This window comes from Laccaria bicolor, genomic scaffold, assembly GCF_000143565.1.
Source record: "Laccaria bicolor S238N-H82 LACBIscaffold_34 genomic scaffold, whole genome shotgun sequence".
In the NCBI taxonomy this organism is placed as follows: domain Eukaryota; kingdom Fungi; phylum Basidiomycota; class Agaricomycetes; order Agaricales; family Hydnangiaceae; genus Laccaria; species Laccaria bicolor.
The window spans coordinates 50058-66287 of record NW_001889905.1 but is presented as its reverse complement, the minus strand read 5'-3'; the positions used below and the strand labels follow the sequence as shown (position 1 = coordinate 66287).

The 16230-nt window shown below is 48.0% G+C and overlaps 6 protein-coding genes across 6 annotated transcripts; 2 read left to right on the top strand and 4 right to left on the bottom strand.

The window, feature by feature from the left end:
* Positions 1-166: 166 nt before the first annotated feature.
* LACBIDRAFT_331445 (uncharacterized protein) lies at positions 167-2233 on the bottom strand (the record flags this gene model as incomplete). The annotated part of the gene is made up of 3 exons (XM_001885799.1): positions 167-326; positions 498-2017; positions 2066-2233. 3 exons carry the CDS (start codon positions 2231-2233, stop codon positions 167-169), a joined length of 1848 nt encoding a protein of 615 aa, XP_001885834.1.
* A 1082-nt stretch (positions 2234-3315) lies between these two features.
* LACBIDRAFT_331444 (uncharacterized protein) lies at positions 3316-6348 on the top strand (the record flags this gene model as incomplete). The annotated part of the gene is made up of 13 exons (XM_001885875.1): positions 3316-3588; positions 3626-3725; positions 3936-4012; positions 4227-4319; positions 4341-4493; positions 4552-4740; positions 4798-4958; positions 5007-5152; positions 5208-5494; positions 5528-5592; positions 5652-5821; positions 5888-6211; positions 6293-6348. The coding sequence occupies 13 exons, from the start codon at positions 3316-3318 to the stop codon at positions 6346-6348; spliced, it is 2094 nt and encodes a 697-aa protein (XP_001885910.1).
* A 394-nt stretch (positions 6349-6742) lies between these two features.
* Positions 6743-8124, bottom strand: LACBIDRAFT_307156 (uncharacterized protein; the record flags this gene model as incomplete). Its single annotated transcript, XM_001885798.1, has 9 exons — positions 6743-6866; positions 6923-7116; positions 7167-7336; positions 7393-7543; positions 7597-7601; positions 7662-7693; positions 7747-7822; positions 7876-7982; positions 8039-8124. The coding sequence occupies 9 exons, from the start codon at positions 8122-8124 to the stop codon at positions 6743-6745; spliced, it is 945 nt and encodes a 314-aa protein (XP_001885833.1).
* Positions 8125-9592: 1468 nt separating this feature from the next.
* Positions 9593-10352, bottom strand: LACBIDRAFT_146952 (uncharacterized protein; the record flags this gene model as incomplete). The annotated part of the gene is made up of 4 exons (XM_001885797.1): positions 9593-9773; positions 9827-9903; positions 9959-10200; positions 10262-10352. Coding segments are annotated over 4 exons (591 nt in total), but the record flags the coding sequence as incomplete, so codon positions are not given.
* A 2502-nt stretch (positions 10353-12854) lies between these two features.
* On the top strand, positions 12855-14578 carry LACBIDRAFT_331441 (uncharacterized protein; the record flags this gene model as incomplete). Its single annotated transcript, XM_001885874.1, has 12 exons — positions 12855-12929; positions 12982-12991; positions 13054-13206; positions 13363-13395; positions 13536-13577; positions 13729-13731; positions 13788-13826; positions 13877-13924; positions 13982-14008; positions 14041-14105; positions 14156-14181; positions 14512-14578. 12 exons carry the CDS (start codon positions 12855-12857, stop codon positions 14576-14578), a joined length of 588 nt encoding a protein of 195 aa, XP_001885909.1.
* A 323-nt stretch (positions 14579-14901) lies between these two features.
* On the bottom strand, positions 14902-16156 carry LACBIDRAFT_307152 (uncharacterized protein; the record flags this gene model as incomplete). Its single annotated transcript, XM_001885796.1, has 2 exons — positions 14902-15323; positions 15376-16156. 2 exons carry the CDS (start codon positions 16154-16156, stop codon positions 14902-14904), a joined length of 1203 nt encoding a protein of 400 aa, XP_001885831.1.
* Between the last annotated feature and the right edge of the window lie 74 nt (positions 16157-16230).

Genomic DNA, 16230 nt, shown 5'->3' with positions numbered 1-16230 from the left:
GTACTGTCCGTACGGTGTGCCCAGGAGGCGCCATGGCTCCAATGGGTCATCATCTGCCAGAAATAGCGCATAAACAATGTTTACGATGAAACCATGAGCTTTGGCTTGTACTTACGGCGCACGAGAGGAATCCTCTACCCTCGACTGTGATCAATCTATTCCCGAACTAATACCCGTCCATTGTTGTCCCGAGAAAGGATGGAGCGCGACGTCGATATCGAAGTCGGAGCATGGTGCTGATTTCGAGGTTGTTTTGAGGAGCTCGAGGAGGTCCGAATGAATCGGCATCATTGTGGTGTTTGCACTTGCTTTTGCCATTCCAAGTACTACTTACCAGTCCCCGTTAGATCTTCAATTACATTAATATCAAACATCGACCACGAAAAAACCCAGTAATACGATAGCAATAAAAGCAAAGCAAAAAACACGACAGCCAGGAGAGATATTTACCATAATAATACACCAATCCCCGTCGACCACATCAAATCGTAACACACCCATCATCCACATGAACCCCAACCTTCCCCCGCCCCTCCACAACACCCACCCTCATCCTCAAATCCTCCACCTCCCTCTCCAACGCCCCTACCCTCCCCCTCTCCTCCATCCTCAACTGCGTCAACATCGGCAACGCACCAGCTACCTCTCCCCACGCTTCACACCTCTCCCCAATCATCTCTGCAATACCCACGTCCACCACCACACCGCCTTCCACGGCGTTGGGGTCTACCTCGGTCGCTGGGTCCTCATTCCACGTGATCCCGCAGTCGAGTTTACAATGCAGAGGGAGGAGTTGGGAGAGGAACAGCGCGACGGGTGCCGTAGGTTCGGGAAGAGCCTCTATGATGGATACACCCATGGAGAGACGGCGGAGGGAGTGGAAGGGGGTGTAGCCTGTGACTGTTTTGCTTGTGTTGAAGGAGAGGGAGGTGCTATGGACGGGGAAGGGGAACGAAGGGATGTCATGTGAAGCGTCGATGAAGAGGCCCAAGTGTGTCAGATGGCGACAATGTTCCGCGAAAGGGAGCAGGGCGTGGAGCGTGAGGTTGGATTGGGTCATGTGCACAGGTTCGTTGTTGAGTGTAAGCTTTTCCAAGCTGCGCCATGCCACTGCGAGTCGTTCCAGGTCCTGTTGTTTTAAAGAGAGCGGATACTGGTGCACAATCTCCAAGGACGTCAGATTCGCGCATCTGAGAAGAGGCTTGAGCGTATCATAGTCGATGTACTTGTCCTCCGAAGGTGGCGGCGATTGGGCACGTGCGTTACGTTGGGAAACTAGGGCAAGGAGCTTGAGGTGGGGACAATGGTCAGCGACGGCATTGATGAGCGCTTGCACGTCCGCCGGAGACTCGATTTCCTCAGAGTCAATGTACAGCATCGTGAGATTACCGGGGGCGTACTCCGCGGTGACAAACAGCGCAGCATCTTCAAAGTCGACATTAAGGGAAAAGTCCCAGAGCGCCGGGAACGCACCCTCAGTCAGTGTAGGACAGAAATCTGCGACGTCTTCTGGAGACCCAACCCCTTGTTCGTCGTGGTACTGGAACTCAACTACCCCTAGGGCGTCTAATCGCGATAGAGACTCTGCCACCCGGGTTGTGAAGTAGAAGCGAGGAAAGGTGATCTTTTGGAGCTTGGTCAGACAGGCGAGCAGTGTACACGTGTCTTCTTCGATGTTGCGCATGGGTAATCGTGAACGCAAGTCCAGATGGCTGATATCCGGCATCCGAGCGGCAATATCCTGGAAGAAAGGTGCCACCTCTACGTCAGTGGGGATGACCACAACAAAATGCTTCACCCCCCGATGCATGAACAGAATGCTCAATGAAAGGGGCGCGTTCCAACTGAGAGTGTTCATGTTGGGTAGTATGTCCAGCCGGGTTCTCGTACGGGCCATGGTGTCAAAGAGGGATTGGTGTACAGGATGGTGGGTGGCTTGATATGTAAAGTGGCGCACGCGTGTGCTGTATCTGTCAAATCGCTTCCAATCGTTTGTATCGGGTGTCCGTTCGAATTCCTAGTGATTCATGAGGAGTTGAGTTCGATACCAGCAGAGGTCACTCACCCATTCATGTGGTTCCTCAGCTCTCTTTCGCAAAGGCGCCAGGAGCATAAACAGGCGAGGTGGGTCGTCAACGACACGCCAGAGAGCGTCCAGGGCTATATCGGACCATCTGCGGCATACCCGAGCGTTTTCGGCGTTGGATTCTCTGCTCAGGAAACGGAAGATCATCGTCAGCAGCTCTGGAATGCATAGTACTCGGTGGGTCGTGTGTGTTGGGTCAGGGGTTTTTGAAAGCTTTGTCATTGTGCAGCTCAATGCAGAGTGGCGGTCGTCGACGTTGAAGGATTCCCCCTGAGGTTGACTTGCACAGGAGTCGCAGCCAAAATAATCGGAAAAACCGCGGTCACGTGCAATTTCAAACCTCGGACCGGTCACCGGTCACCATGCAGATTTGATCCGAGCAACGGGACCGTCTGACCCCCCGAAGAGTCGGCTACTAGCCTTGAGGCTGGTAGCCTGGGAACGATCACCGCATCATTCGGCAAAGCCCGTCAGCTCATCAGAGACTCCGCTCTACACAAGTCTACACAGCAACTTACGTAGATTTTTTGTCGCGACAACCTACATCTCAAAAAAAAATGCCATGAATTTCGAAAACAGGGATACTTTCAAATTTCAAACGACTGTTGTGAAAGATACCTCAATTTTTTCTATAAATGACACGGAGTGACGGAATCAACACCACCAAACAGTTACCAAATAGAATGTTAGAACTTAGCGCTGTATACGCTTTATGATACGCATTTTGTGGCGACGGTAACGGATTCCACGAGGAATAACTTTACATTGTTCTAATACAAATGGATAGTGAAAGGTATAAAGAAGAACTTGCAAAGTCAAGCTAAGCATCAACCAATCAACAACCAATAACCACAAAACTAGCAAGTAACAAGTCCAGCACCCAACTTAAGCATGATGCATGATGTGTTATATGTGTCTAATGCATTCAATGACTCTTCATATATGTGGAACTGAATGTTTGCGAGCAGTGTGATAATTACAAGAGGCTCGGAAACGAGACGCGACATGATAGGCTCGTGACCAGCCTGTATATGAGAACTTCGATATACAGGCTGGTATGTCTGAGTTTAAATCCCCGTACCGCGCGGCTCCCACGCCAGTTTCCATAAGCGGTTCGACAATTTTTGACCTCCCCTTAACAATCCGGTCCGGCTCACGCCAAATCATCCCGCCCTGCGATTCGCTTTTTTCTCCATCCACTGCTTCCAACGTCAAGTCATCTCTCAGCTATGCACCACAGAAGCGCAGCCGAAAACCCGAAAACCTGCAAAAGCGAACCCTCTAGCTTCCGACATCGGTTCCAGCAAATTTTCTGCGTCTCCTTCAATATCCCAGCTTGCGCCAAGCGACGCCAATCCTCTGACCACCGCAAATTCTTACATACCACCAACTTCTTTCACATTCACCCCAACATCGACGCCGATACATTTTTGACATTGAGAAAGGAGGAAGTTGGGGGTACTTCGGGTATATTCTTTAACGCCGAATGTATTATATATTTTGTGTGTAGGCCAATTTCATTTGACAATATTGGATCAGAGCCTCCCGGTGAATTTTCTGGGTTTGGTGTTCAATGATACAGACGTGTGGTATATGAGAAAACGTGTCAATTTCACGCCATTAATTCAGTGGAAACGCGGTGCGCGTCATGCGACACGTGCGGTTTGTTTAGGGGAGGTCAGAAACCATCGAACCATTTATGGAAACTGGCGTGGGAGCCGCGCGGTACGTCAATTTAAACTCAGATTTACCGGTCTGTATATCGCAGGACTTTCTTCATATACAGACGGTCACCGGTCTAGCGACATGATACATTAACGCGACGGACCCTTCACTACGTCACGTTCAGCTATGGCCGCACGTGAGGGCATCAGCGGCGTTTTCCGAGGGAGCGTCCAGGCTTGTAGCACTGAGGCTCGTGGCCAGGTCAGCGGGCGGTCCGACATTCTGCGAGCAACGCGTCGCGCCCGCTGCCAACATCTGCTCATATCCAAGGACCAACTCATGTTGTGCTCTTGGTTGGTCGCCTAGGAAGATAGAACCCACACAGGCTCATGCTCGAGCCTCAAATCACATGCTACTCGGCGGCCTTGCATGGTATCAATAACCAAACTACATCCATTCCCAATCTTCTATTTAGCAACAGGAACTCAACCATGCATGCCATCTCGCTTTTTCTCGCCGTTGTTTGCGTTCTCACTTAACTGTCGCTCCTTCGTTCTTTCTTGCCCCGGTAGGCATTTCATCACTCTAGACGTGCAAGATCATGTTCTCGGTCACACTCTTTCTCCTTCCCTTTTTCTGTGCCGCCGTCCAGGCTACCAATGACTGGTCGAAACCTTGTGTAGGAGGAGAATGTTTTTATGATCTCCCAGCTTCCAAGGGGGTCTCAGGGACCATGCGCATCGTGAGTTAGCTTAGGCTCTATTTACTTTTTTGGCCGTTGAAACAAATGGATTATGGAGTGGGGCTCCTCAGACGCAATTTCTGATATCACCGCCGCCGCTGGCTGGTTCATCCTTGGATGTGACAATGACGCTCTAGCGCAGGACATCAGGCTCGTCTGCGATAGCGAACACACCAACAGTGCACATTGCGCTCACCTCTACCGCTCCGTCGGCGCCGTTGGGAAAATTGTCCGTTTGCCTGAGAATGTGAGGTCTTGCTAGAACGAATCTATAACACTCAGTGCTCACTTTCATTATTTTTAGTGCGGTAGAAACCCATTCGCCCGTGTTTCGAAAGCATGGGTCCACCAAGACCAGTCTTTGCCTTCCGATATTGCAAAGCGATTCACAAGACGCGACGGGAGTACGCCCGAGGTTCAAGGTCTTTCTCTTGATACCAACTTTGACGCCATCGATCCCTCCCAGTACGTTGATCGTCACCCACAATTTTAATTACTAACTACCCAACCTAGGACTGGCGAGGTGAACATTGCAATCCAAGGAGCTAACGTTCCCAATAAGAATGGAAATCTCACAATTACCCCACCTACTCCAGCTCGCAGGAGCAGTCGGATCCATCGACGGGGCTTGCTCTCGTTCATAGAAAACGCTTTCAACAGTGCGTTTACCCGCTCCCATGACTTGTTCCTCTCAGTATTTCATGCATCCCACAGGTTTCAACTCCTTCGACAAAACAGTCATTAAAAACCTCCTGCCCATCGACATCAGCAAAGACTTTCCCATCCTTGACCAAAGTCTCTCCTGCTCCGGCTTTTCCGCGTCTGTCAAAGCTGATGCTGTAGCCAAAGCCCATGCTGTTATCTCGATCGGGGTAGCGACCGCCGGGACTATAGTCCCTCCCAACCTCTCAGAATTCGGCTTGTTCGTTGGGATGGAAGCGACCCTTGACGGGACTTTGAGCCTCGCTGGCTCCGCCTCTGTAGTTTGGTCTTGCCTCCTGGTATATATATTTCGTTGACCTAGTTCCTGGTAGGGAACCGCAGACTCTGGGTTAATAGACCTATTCTCAGTCGGCATTCCCGGACTCGACTTCCCGGGGTAAGTCCTTTAAATCCCATCCTCCTCTCCGAGCCTGCGTAACATCTTCTATGCATTAGAGTGCTAACCATCGGCCCAACGTTCAAAATCCAAGGCCGAGCGACAGCATCGCTCAACCTCGCATTAAACACCACAGTTGACCTGTCATACACCATCCAAAATGCAAAACTCTTCTTCCCTTCCTCCGCGAACCACCAATCAGGATTGACCTTCAACCCAGGGGAGAGTCGTACGTATTTGATCTTAACCCGTCACACCGAGAGACCTAACGTAGAACTTCATTCCGGTTCTTTAGCTTTAAAGCTCTCCGTGGACCCTAAAGCATCCGCTACGGGTACTATAACCGCCCACCTCATCCCCCGAGTCGATCTAGGTATCTCAGGAATGAACGGGCTCGCAAAAGCCACTGTATTCCTGAACCTAGACGCAAGCGCCACCACCACACTCAGCGTAACGGGCGGAGCATCAACTGAGGTCTCCACCAGTAGTTCGGATAACAACGGAATAACGACCTCCGTGAACGGATGTGCAGACGTAGGCGCTGGATTCGACGTTAACGCAGGGGCTGATGGGTCATTCTTTGGGGTGTTTGATCAATCGGCGTCGGTGGCATTGTTTAGTAAGAAGATTGATATCTTCAAGGTTCTTTTCTCTCTCCGCTGTCTGTGTGTTGTCAATTGCTTATTGGTGTTGCGCATAGAAATGTTTGGGAACGGGAGTGCAGACTCGCAAGCGTCATCACGCCCGTGGTTTTAGCAAGCCGATTGATAAGGGGGTGTATGCGCGTGATTTTAGTTGTCCTGCTGGGATTGGGAGTCTTGTTACGTTCCCTACGAATTGAGATGTTTTTTTTTTTGTGCGGGAGAGGGCAGAAGGGTGAATTGTTTGGTCGAGCGGTTTTCTTATCCTCGAACCTTCCTTTAATCGCAAGTACATATTCAGGCCCTCTGTTGAATTTTATCTGGCAAGTTTGTTACAGCCCCAATAGATCTTGATATTTGTGGTCTCTCATTCGCTATGTAGCAAACCAAAAGCAAAATCGCCTTGTTTCTGAGGGATAATAATATTTCGTACGTATCAAACGTTCTTTAATTCTCAAAAAAAAAAAAAACGGAAATCTGCGGGAGGGTATTAGATGTCAACTTGGGAATTAAAACCCATTCAGTTTGTCGACTGCTTGCGCCGTTTGGCCGATATTGATATAATCTAAAAGAACGAAATTGGGCGCTCTTCCCTGCGAGAAGGGAGCGCAATTGTTCGCGTGCATAAGGATCCTGTAGATGAATCATCAGCGGATCTCTAGGGCAACGGCGAGTAAGAGTAAGCTCACGAAGAGACCGCATTAGTTTTCGGTGCATTGAGAAAGTCGCTGACAAGGACTGTACCCAGATTCCAGGGTACGATATTCTTGTTGAGATTGTGGTTGATCAAATGAAGGTGGTCGTCGTTGGCAAGGGGACCATCGGTACGATCAATTTTGCACGGAAACTCGTTATCGGTGGGAGAGAAGGGGTCTTCCCATACCTGAACGGTGTTCGACGTCGCGCCGGTGCAGTGGAAAAATTTGGACTTACCATTTGAAATTGTGGAAGAATGAAATCGACAGTTCCGCCCCCACTTCCATCCGCGCCTGCGTCCAGGAAGATGATTACTCTCTTGTTAGCGTCCAAGAGCTCTTTGAGAGTGGGCCAGTCGCCCCGCTTCATCAACCGTGTTGGCGGAGTGTAAGCGATTGGGGAAATACCTTTCGAAGTAGATTTTTCAAAGTACGGATGGAGGAAAACATAAGAGAATACCTACCAGCCTGGTCGAAAATCGGTTTCCAAACATCGGAAATCGAAACTTGTTCTGGGTTGGTGAAGATGAAGGTGAAGACTTCGTAGGGATTGGCGTCCAGGAAGGTCTTGACTTTCCTCAGATAATCAAACACCAACCCTCCGTCAAATAGATTCTGGGCTCGGGGGTCTTATTTGGGGAATATTTTACAGAATGAGCGTCACTCACGCAAGCTGCAAAAAGTAACTTCGGTGTTGGCATAGGCAAAGTCACGAATCAACGATGTTTCTTACTAGTATGGCAAAAATGAAGTTGGCCGTTTTTCCTGAAAAAAAAATCGTATAGGTGAGTTGCCTTTCCGATTGAAGAACTAGTTACATATGTGCTTGGCCTTGCAACATCCTCGCGCCAATGTTAATCTGCGTCAGGACGTCCACTTCCTGATCTCTGGCAACTAAGTCAGAGGTTCAGTACTAAATCAAGATTGGTTGAGATCACGACGCTCACGAGCCAGTGGGTCTCGGCTGAATGCGTAAGAGTTGTGAGCGGCCAAAAAGGTAGTGTTTCCGTATGGTCGGTCGCAAAGCTCAGCATGACCGTTACAAATGGTCGCCCTTGGATGAAAATATTCGGTCAGCTCATGCCAAAAGAAGGTGAACGAAATAGTCACCTCTTTCTTAAGAGATAAAGCCCATTCGAGATCTGTGCCAAGAAGATAGTGGATAAGGGGATGAGGCGTAAGGACAGGAAACGCATATCGGATTCAGAGACGATGATTCCCTGAAGGCGGGCAGATGGGAGACAAAAATGAACCCTTTAGTGCGGAGCCCAGATATATGAAAACAACTAGCGCTCACGAGCTAATGTGATGAGGGACGACGGAGAGAACCTCATGATTAATATTCTCGTATGAGTGCGGGGCAAGCCAAGGACAAGCTGCAGCATGAGGGTTGAAGCCAGCACGTGCGGACGTCACCATGTGGAAGCTACAGGGCTATTGATGCTTCGACCGAACTGGGGGTTGCCTTGCTTCTCCGTTGTAGCCTGTGGTGCCTGATCCTCAGATGGCAAGAGTAGAAGGAGGGGTAGAAGGACATGAAGAGGACGAGGCCGACGGTTTATGAATATGAGATATTTACAGTGGAGGAGATTCGGAGGGGGTGGGGTTTGAAAGCAGATGGGCGAACTGCCAGTGTAGATTTGCTGTTAATTTGCTGTAGTCTGTAGATGCGTAAGAAACAACTTGAAGCAGCGCGAAGCTAGGACAGCCGGCGTCAACTGTAGGATGGTCTGACATGGTCAAGCTTTGGTCAAGCTGCTGGGGTCCCGTTACCGTCACAAGGCACGCTGTGTATAATCACGTGACTACATGCGTCGCGTCGCGTCCGCTAACTTCCCCCTCCACCCCCGCCGCTTCGTCCACTGCGGGCGTCCTGCTCAAAAATTGACAGTTTCTATATGCAGAGTTAATTTTGTATAACAGATTCTGTAATTTCCCTCCATGTGTGAATGCTGTGCTGAACAAGTGAATTGCAGCCAAAAAACCAGAACCCCGTCACAGCATTCTTTCATTATTTTTTTGATGAATGATATCACATAAGTGTTGGGTGCAGAAGATATGACGCATGCAAGTATATGGTTCATCAACGTTATTGAAAAAGCCATATTCTACTCTACTCCTCGCTCATGTTTCTCAACTTTCAAGTATGCACCAGGCAGAACTATCGACGACCGAATAAAGGGTTCTCTTTGTCAAATAACTTCTCGTGATGTTAGATCGATCGTGGGTACTTGATAAGTAAAAGAGTGGTCAAGTCGCGAGATGTAGATTATGCTCAGCAGGGAGTCCGATATATAGTAAGAGCAAACAACTAAACTAAGAGAGGAACAGGGCAGAAAAAACAACACCTATTATGGACACACCCGTAATCGCAAGGGTATTCGCGTCTGAGGACGAAGTCTTCGCAGGGGCACTACTTCCTGTCGCGCTGGGCGTAGTACTGGCCTTACTGCTCAATCCACTGCTTGTCGCCGCTGCACTGGAGCTAGTAGCGCCACCAGTGGTTTGGGGGTCGGCGCTAACAGTGGCCAAAGCCGCGAAAATGCTTGAGCTTTCAAAGGTCTTGCAGTTGGACGACGCGGGAACCTTGGGTTGATAGGGCATAGTCGAGATGGGGCCAAGTGACTCGGCGGGTTGCGTGTAAGTCTTCACTTGGCCGTTCTCAGTGTAGATACCGGGAAAATCTTGATTGTCGCCCTCGCACGATTCAAAGACACCGGGTTTCGCGTTGTTGGGGGCATTGTAGGCGCATCCAATGCGGTCGAAGATGTGTTCGCAGAAATGGGCTGCGTTTGGGCCGCGGGGATCACAGGCTTTGAAACAGAAGGCGTCGCTGCCGATGAAGCTGGGTGCAAAGCTGTAGTTGATCGCGGTGTGGTGGAAATGAGAGATACTCACTTGTGCCATTCCATCACCTGAAGGTATGATCCCGTCCAAGCGTTGGAATAGACAATGCCGCCCATGGGATTGCCGCGCTAATTGAAGCAATAACTTAGCGAACCAATTGAGAGAAAACGAAACAAGTCGCACGAGATCAGCTCCATGGGGATCCATTTCACCACCATAATCGCCTGCTTGAATGTCAACCTTCGTCTGATCAAGGAAGCCTACGATCTGAATGTAATCTGGTGTTTTCATATACTGCAGGCCAGTGAGGGCGCCACCAGGAATGAGGCGAGTTCCATGGCCAGGTTTCGTGCACCAAGCAATCATCTCGCCTTCAATGTTGCCGACAACAGAGTTGGGCTCAGCGGGTGCCCATAAGCAGAAATCTAAACATAAGAGAGATTCGTTCGTGGTAAAAAAAAAAAAAAGAGGTCATGAAAGACGAACCGTCGAGAGTGTTAAATATGGACGTTTGACAAAGGGAGTGCTGGTTTTCAGTGGTGGAGTTGCAGATATTGTAGCCCTTTTGAGTTCCCCTTACAAGCCCGACATCTGTGTCAACTTTGTACGGCTAATACGACTAACGGGGTCAGATGCGATTTCTGGAGCATACGAGGCACTCACGATGCCAGTGGGGTAAGCAAAGGTCTTCGAGGCGAGGGGCGTTGCTGGGAAGGTGCTTTGAGCGGAAACGAACGTAAAGGTTGCCGCAAATGCCACGATATGGGGCAAGTAGTTGGACATGTTGAGGAGTCGAAAGGGTGAAGAGGAAGAAATAGAAAGAATGGATACTAGAATACAACGCTTCGGCTATGTATGTTCGCCAAGGGCTTGGCAGCAGGCAGGTTGTGTAAACCGTCATGCTACGCAGTTGACCTCGGCGGCTTGGAAAGTTCTTGGGCGCACATAGCCAACACGTAGAAGCGAGCTGAAAAGAACGAAATGGCGGATGTGAAGGCTTCTGTATGACCTCGTTCTCTCATTTAACAAAACCAGGCTTCAGCCTGAAAAGAATGAATCGGAGAGATGGGTGGACGAGAAATCCAAGAGAAACCGAAGAGCCAAAGATGTAACGTGCATCAAATATTTTTCCAAGCAATCCGACCAATCAAAGCCAAATATTTGAGTCATGTGATATGTTGCGTCCCTTGTGACACTGGTTCGGATTTTTTCTACATATTCTGACACACACTTTTTTCGTCACTTTTTCTCTATTTTAATTCATAGGAGACGGTTCGAAATAATTTTATAATAGAAAACAACACAGTGGTCTCTTGAAAGAAAAAAGAAAAAAAAAGAGCAAGCCTTTGGCAAGCCTCAGCAAGGAGTGCTTGTAGAAAAAGAGTATGTTGTGCAGGAGATCTCGATGATCATCGTTAATAGCCCAACGAGGTCATAAATTATTACCAATTGATAATCAGAAGCAGAAAACATTCTTCTTGCATGAATGTAAAATTCTCAGACTGGCTTTAGAGAGAAACAAAAAATCTCGTCAAGTAAGCAGCCTACTCGATCTCGAATTCACTAAAGTTGAAAAGTTCACTCTTCACTAAAATTATGATCTATGACGTTCGATGATGGATGATTTTGGAGAATTTTCAAATGAGCGTTGAAGCGGATTGCTGTCCAGTGAACAGGATGTTGACAGGATGTCACCTTGAAGTCATAGCTAACATTGAGCGAATATCTCTTGCCCACTTCCATTTCAGTTCACGTTTGAGATTTATTTCGTAACTTGAATTGACCTCAACATCAGGTCGAGATTGAATAAATTTTGCAGATGTGAGTGGAATTAGGATTGATTGAGCTGAGCTGCAACTTTGGGAGCATGTTAGAGATTCATACATGCTGCGAATGACGCCTGCCATTTTGAGGTACTTGGTGGTCTTTTCTTTTTTTTTTAAAAAAAAAAAACGACCCCCTGGTCTAACCCTCTTGAGAAGATGACACGAGAAACATTGCCCAACATTACTGATCAGGATATCTTGAGAAAGTGCGACACTTTTTCTTTCCAGGAGCATCCTGATTATATTTAATTTTTTTCTGGTGGGGAAAGGCATGGGATTTTTAAACATCCGAAATTTTTTTTTGCCTTTTCTTAGCTCGTAAAGGGCGAACAAAAGCTGAAATATTCAAAAGATTTTCCTGTTTGTGATATTGTAGTAACAGTTAAACAATTGAGTGAGATTAAGAGGAAAGCCGAAGGAAAGGGATCCTTTGTTTTCAGATGCCATGGAAAATTGATACATGCTGTGAAAAGGGGCAGGAAAGAGTGAAATTTCTGAGAAAGGACTCTTTGTTCGGATCTGTTCAACTATTCCGAGTGGGAATATTCAATTTTTTCCATTGACTTTCCTCTTTGTAGAAAGGGTAAAATGTAATTACAACAAAGAGTATTACAGATATTTTATTAACCTGCCCTCGCAATATTCCAGCCCGGAAAAGGTGTCGCACTTGCTCGGGCTATCCCAGTTTGGGATCTTGCGCTATGTTTCTCGTGTGATGTGCGCTCATCTGCGGCTGTACGATAAAATTACGCCGAGAGTAGGTCTAACACCATCCCTGCGCTGGCTAAGTCAGCGAGTTAGACCGGGCTCGTCTAAATTAGATCGTAGCGGGGAAGATCGACGAGCACATGCTGCTGAAGGTCTCCACATCAATACTTAATTCAATTATCAGAGAAGTGTCTAAATTCGGTATACGATTTTCCCCCTTCAATCCTTTCTCATGTGGGGTTGTACAAGCAGATTTGGAGAGCTTTCGTGGCCTAATTTCTAGCCTTCATAGCTCCCCTTTAAACCAGTCTGCACAATTTTTTCGAACAGGTTCAACCAATCATTAATTAGGGGCAGAGTGCTCACGTGGTGTTAGCAGAAGTGTGCCTCGGCATCATTTTACAACACTCATCTATCACCGTCGGTGTTCGAATTGGCATCTATCTCCTTTATGTCAGGCCATGTTACGATTCATCTCACATGTCTCCAATTTCACGACTTATATATAAGGAACTCATCTGCCAGCGGCCTCCTGCATTCAGGAGATGGGGTCGATCGGCGAGCTGCCCCTAGAGCTCCGGTTGTTCACCAACTATGTAGCTGCGACGCGAGTCGTGACGGTATGTGGATGTCGACAACCTGGTCCTCCGAAACTGATACGAGCTTTTGCAGTATTTCGACGGTATGCGATCGCTTCACTTCCCTGTCTGTTAACCCGAGCGTTGACTTTCGCTCTTCTCGCAGTCGCCAGCGCGATGATGTTCATCTACGATTACTTCCTCACGATGGGGCTGGAAGTTGAGCTGGTCTGGGGTTCGAGGTGGGGGTTTATGAAGGCACTATATATCGTTCAGAGATATATTCCCTTCGTGGACTCAGTTGCACTTTGCTTTACCCGTAAGCCGTTACCATACACACATTTTTGGTTGTTCTGACCTTACCAGATCAATTTGGAAACAAAATAAGTCCCGCGATGTGTCGTATTGTTGAGACTTGGCGTGGATGTATGTTCTTTCCTCTCGTTCATGAATCGGCTGATCGTGGGGATTTTAGGGACGATGATTGCAGGGTTTTCGCTCTCGGAACGTATGTCGCTGCGTAATGTCCTCGAAAATAAATCTAAGCAACTCGAAAAGTTGTACTCACCTTGCACGCATGGGCGGTATGGAAGAAAGACAGGCGTTTGGGGGTCTTCCTTCTATTTGTCTTTATATCGTCTGTTGCAGCGAGCTTCGTCGTAACGGCTTTTTTCTTTCGTGGTGTTCAGTGTGAGTCTGCACATCTCCAGCGTCATGAATGAACCCTAACTCTTGAGTAACCCAGTTGGCGAGAGGCCATACCCAGAATTTTTTGGTTGTTTTGTGACGGGATCGAACCGCATTGTCTATCTAAACTGGGTTATTCTGATGTTTTATGAAGCTGGTAAGTACGCCAGCTCCCCCGGCGGCTTTATGCATGACTTAGACGCATTCTGATAGTGATTTTGGTTCTGATGATTGTCCCCGGAATCGCCGCATGTAAGTACGTGGCTCGTTGAATTCCGTCGTCATCTACACATAATATGTAGATCGACAAGGAGGGGACGTCGCCCTGCATGATGTCATTTACCGGAATGGTAAGCTCCTCCCTCTTGATTTTTTTCTTTTCTTCAACGACTGATATTGAAATCAAGGCATAATGGCCTATGTCTACCTATTTAGTGCGCACAATCGAAAAGACTCCTCAGTCCAGCACTTTTCCTAATTTCGATCGCAGTTCTATCCACAATCAACGTCATTGTAGTCATCAGCCTCCCAGTACGTTGTTCATTTTTGCGAAAGCCTCACGACCTAAGCTTATACCTCAGGAAAGTTATCTTGATATGCTCTCCTCGTGAGTTTCCGATCGAATACATGTTTTCATCCGCTTATCGAGGAAAAGGGTGGAGCATGTGCTTCACTCGATGTTGACGAGTAGGGTGCTTCTTCGCATCCGAGCATATATGACCAGACAAGTCTGGTCAGATGGGTTCGCAGACCTACAGGTTAATCCAGTTAGACCAACTGGTATTAGCTTCACCCTCCCGCATAAGGGCATAGAGGTGTAATCTGATCGGTGGAGTATTCACTGTGGCTCAGAAGAATCAGGCAAGCTATTTGAAGACGTTAGAGTACCGTAATATTACAAATAAAAATGCGTGGAAAACCCCTGTTCACGGTGAAGATATTTGCTTGGTTTCCTCTACGAGAAAGAGGCCGATAATGATTTGCACATCTTTGCGATGAAGTGAGGTACTTGGCACAGTAAATAAAATCCAGCGCAAACGTCTGGAGGGCGAGTTAGAGTGGCGTAGGATTTCGGGAATCAACATTTTGGGTCAGCACAGAAGAACGCCTAATCGATTCAATTACGGGGCCTGGCAGTGCTGGTAAGAGAGTCAGCGTGTGTGCACGAGTGTAACAGGAACGGTATGTTCATAGTTGCTTTAATGTAGAATAATGCAGATGAGTGGTAATGGACGCAGGGGATTAATTTATTACGGCACAAAGCAGTGGGTTCAAGTTTACGACAAGGGGGATAGCGAATTATATGATACCTACAAGGTTCCCTACATCAATCAACTCCTACCCAAAATTTGAAGTCGATCAATGAATTCGTTGATAATGAAGGAAATTGTTCCGTTGGTACCGACTTCAGCTCTTCGAATATTTCTACGCTGAGGCGGTTAAACAGCATGACCCTGATACCAACTCTCACTTTCCGCAGCGCTCTGAATGCACCTGGACTGGACAAAACAATATCCAAAAGACCCCAATCTTCTCCTGTCCTGATCACAGTTCGAGGGGAGAATACATTTATTCTGAGCTCCTCGAGCACGTTATCCTCCGCAAGGATCTCCAACTCGTTGCAGAGCCCGAACAAAGGGTCCTGATACCAATATTCTGAAACCAAGTCAAATGTGAGACGCGTTAATGTTGTAAATGAAGTTTTGTGGAACATGGTAGCGAGGCCATCAAGCGAACCAGGGGCGGCCACTGGAGTCCGATTAATGAGCTGGGGTGGGCGAAGGCAAGAGAAATTGCGTACCAAAGGTTTCAAGAGACTGGAGATGAGGGGTTGCCTGAATTAACGCCCTGGTGGTACAAATCTCTTCTTCACTCTGCATCCTGACTCCCAAGCAGCGGACCCCTGATAAATCAATAATTGGAAGTCTCGTTTCGGAGCGCCTGGCACGAAGTAGGACAGACACTCCAGCAGTGCAATGCGCCGAGCACCGCAAAGACCGCAAACGAGTTGGTGGATACAGTTTAGGAATATCAAGGGGCATCTCCACGCTGGATTCATCTTTGAACGTCAAGCGAAAGATATCCAAGTGACGGAGGTTCGTGCATGGGATGAACAAGGAGACCGGAAAATTTCGAAAAGATGATATTTCGAGGAGCGCCAAACTTGGAGATTGAATGAGATGAGTTAAACTGACCCGCAGCTTGGCAGTATGGTCGAACCAGCTACCACAGGCGGTACTGAGCCTCAACGTCTGCACTTGGTGGAGGCGGAGAAGAAGTTTGGGAAGTGCAACGTCGTGAAGATCTAGGAGTTGTATTGCAAACCTTAGTTCACGAATGAGATGACCAATGCCTGGATTGGCGTCAAGGATGACCGATAGATGTGTGGCGGGACTAGGAACATCTTCTGCGCCGAACGGTCGTGTGAGCGAAACGCATGCGAAGAGGTGCTTTCGACACTTGGGAAGAAGTTGGGAGCAGGTTAATGAGATTGACCTCAAGTCGGCCACAGATCCCTGCTCATAGACCGCGTTGATGATTGCGTCAATAATTGCGGGGGTTCTGGGGATGAGGGAAGACATATGTACCTAGTCAAGCGAGCTGTGATGAAGAAATCAGACTTTAGCTTGCACAAGGACGAACCATCCTACTTTTA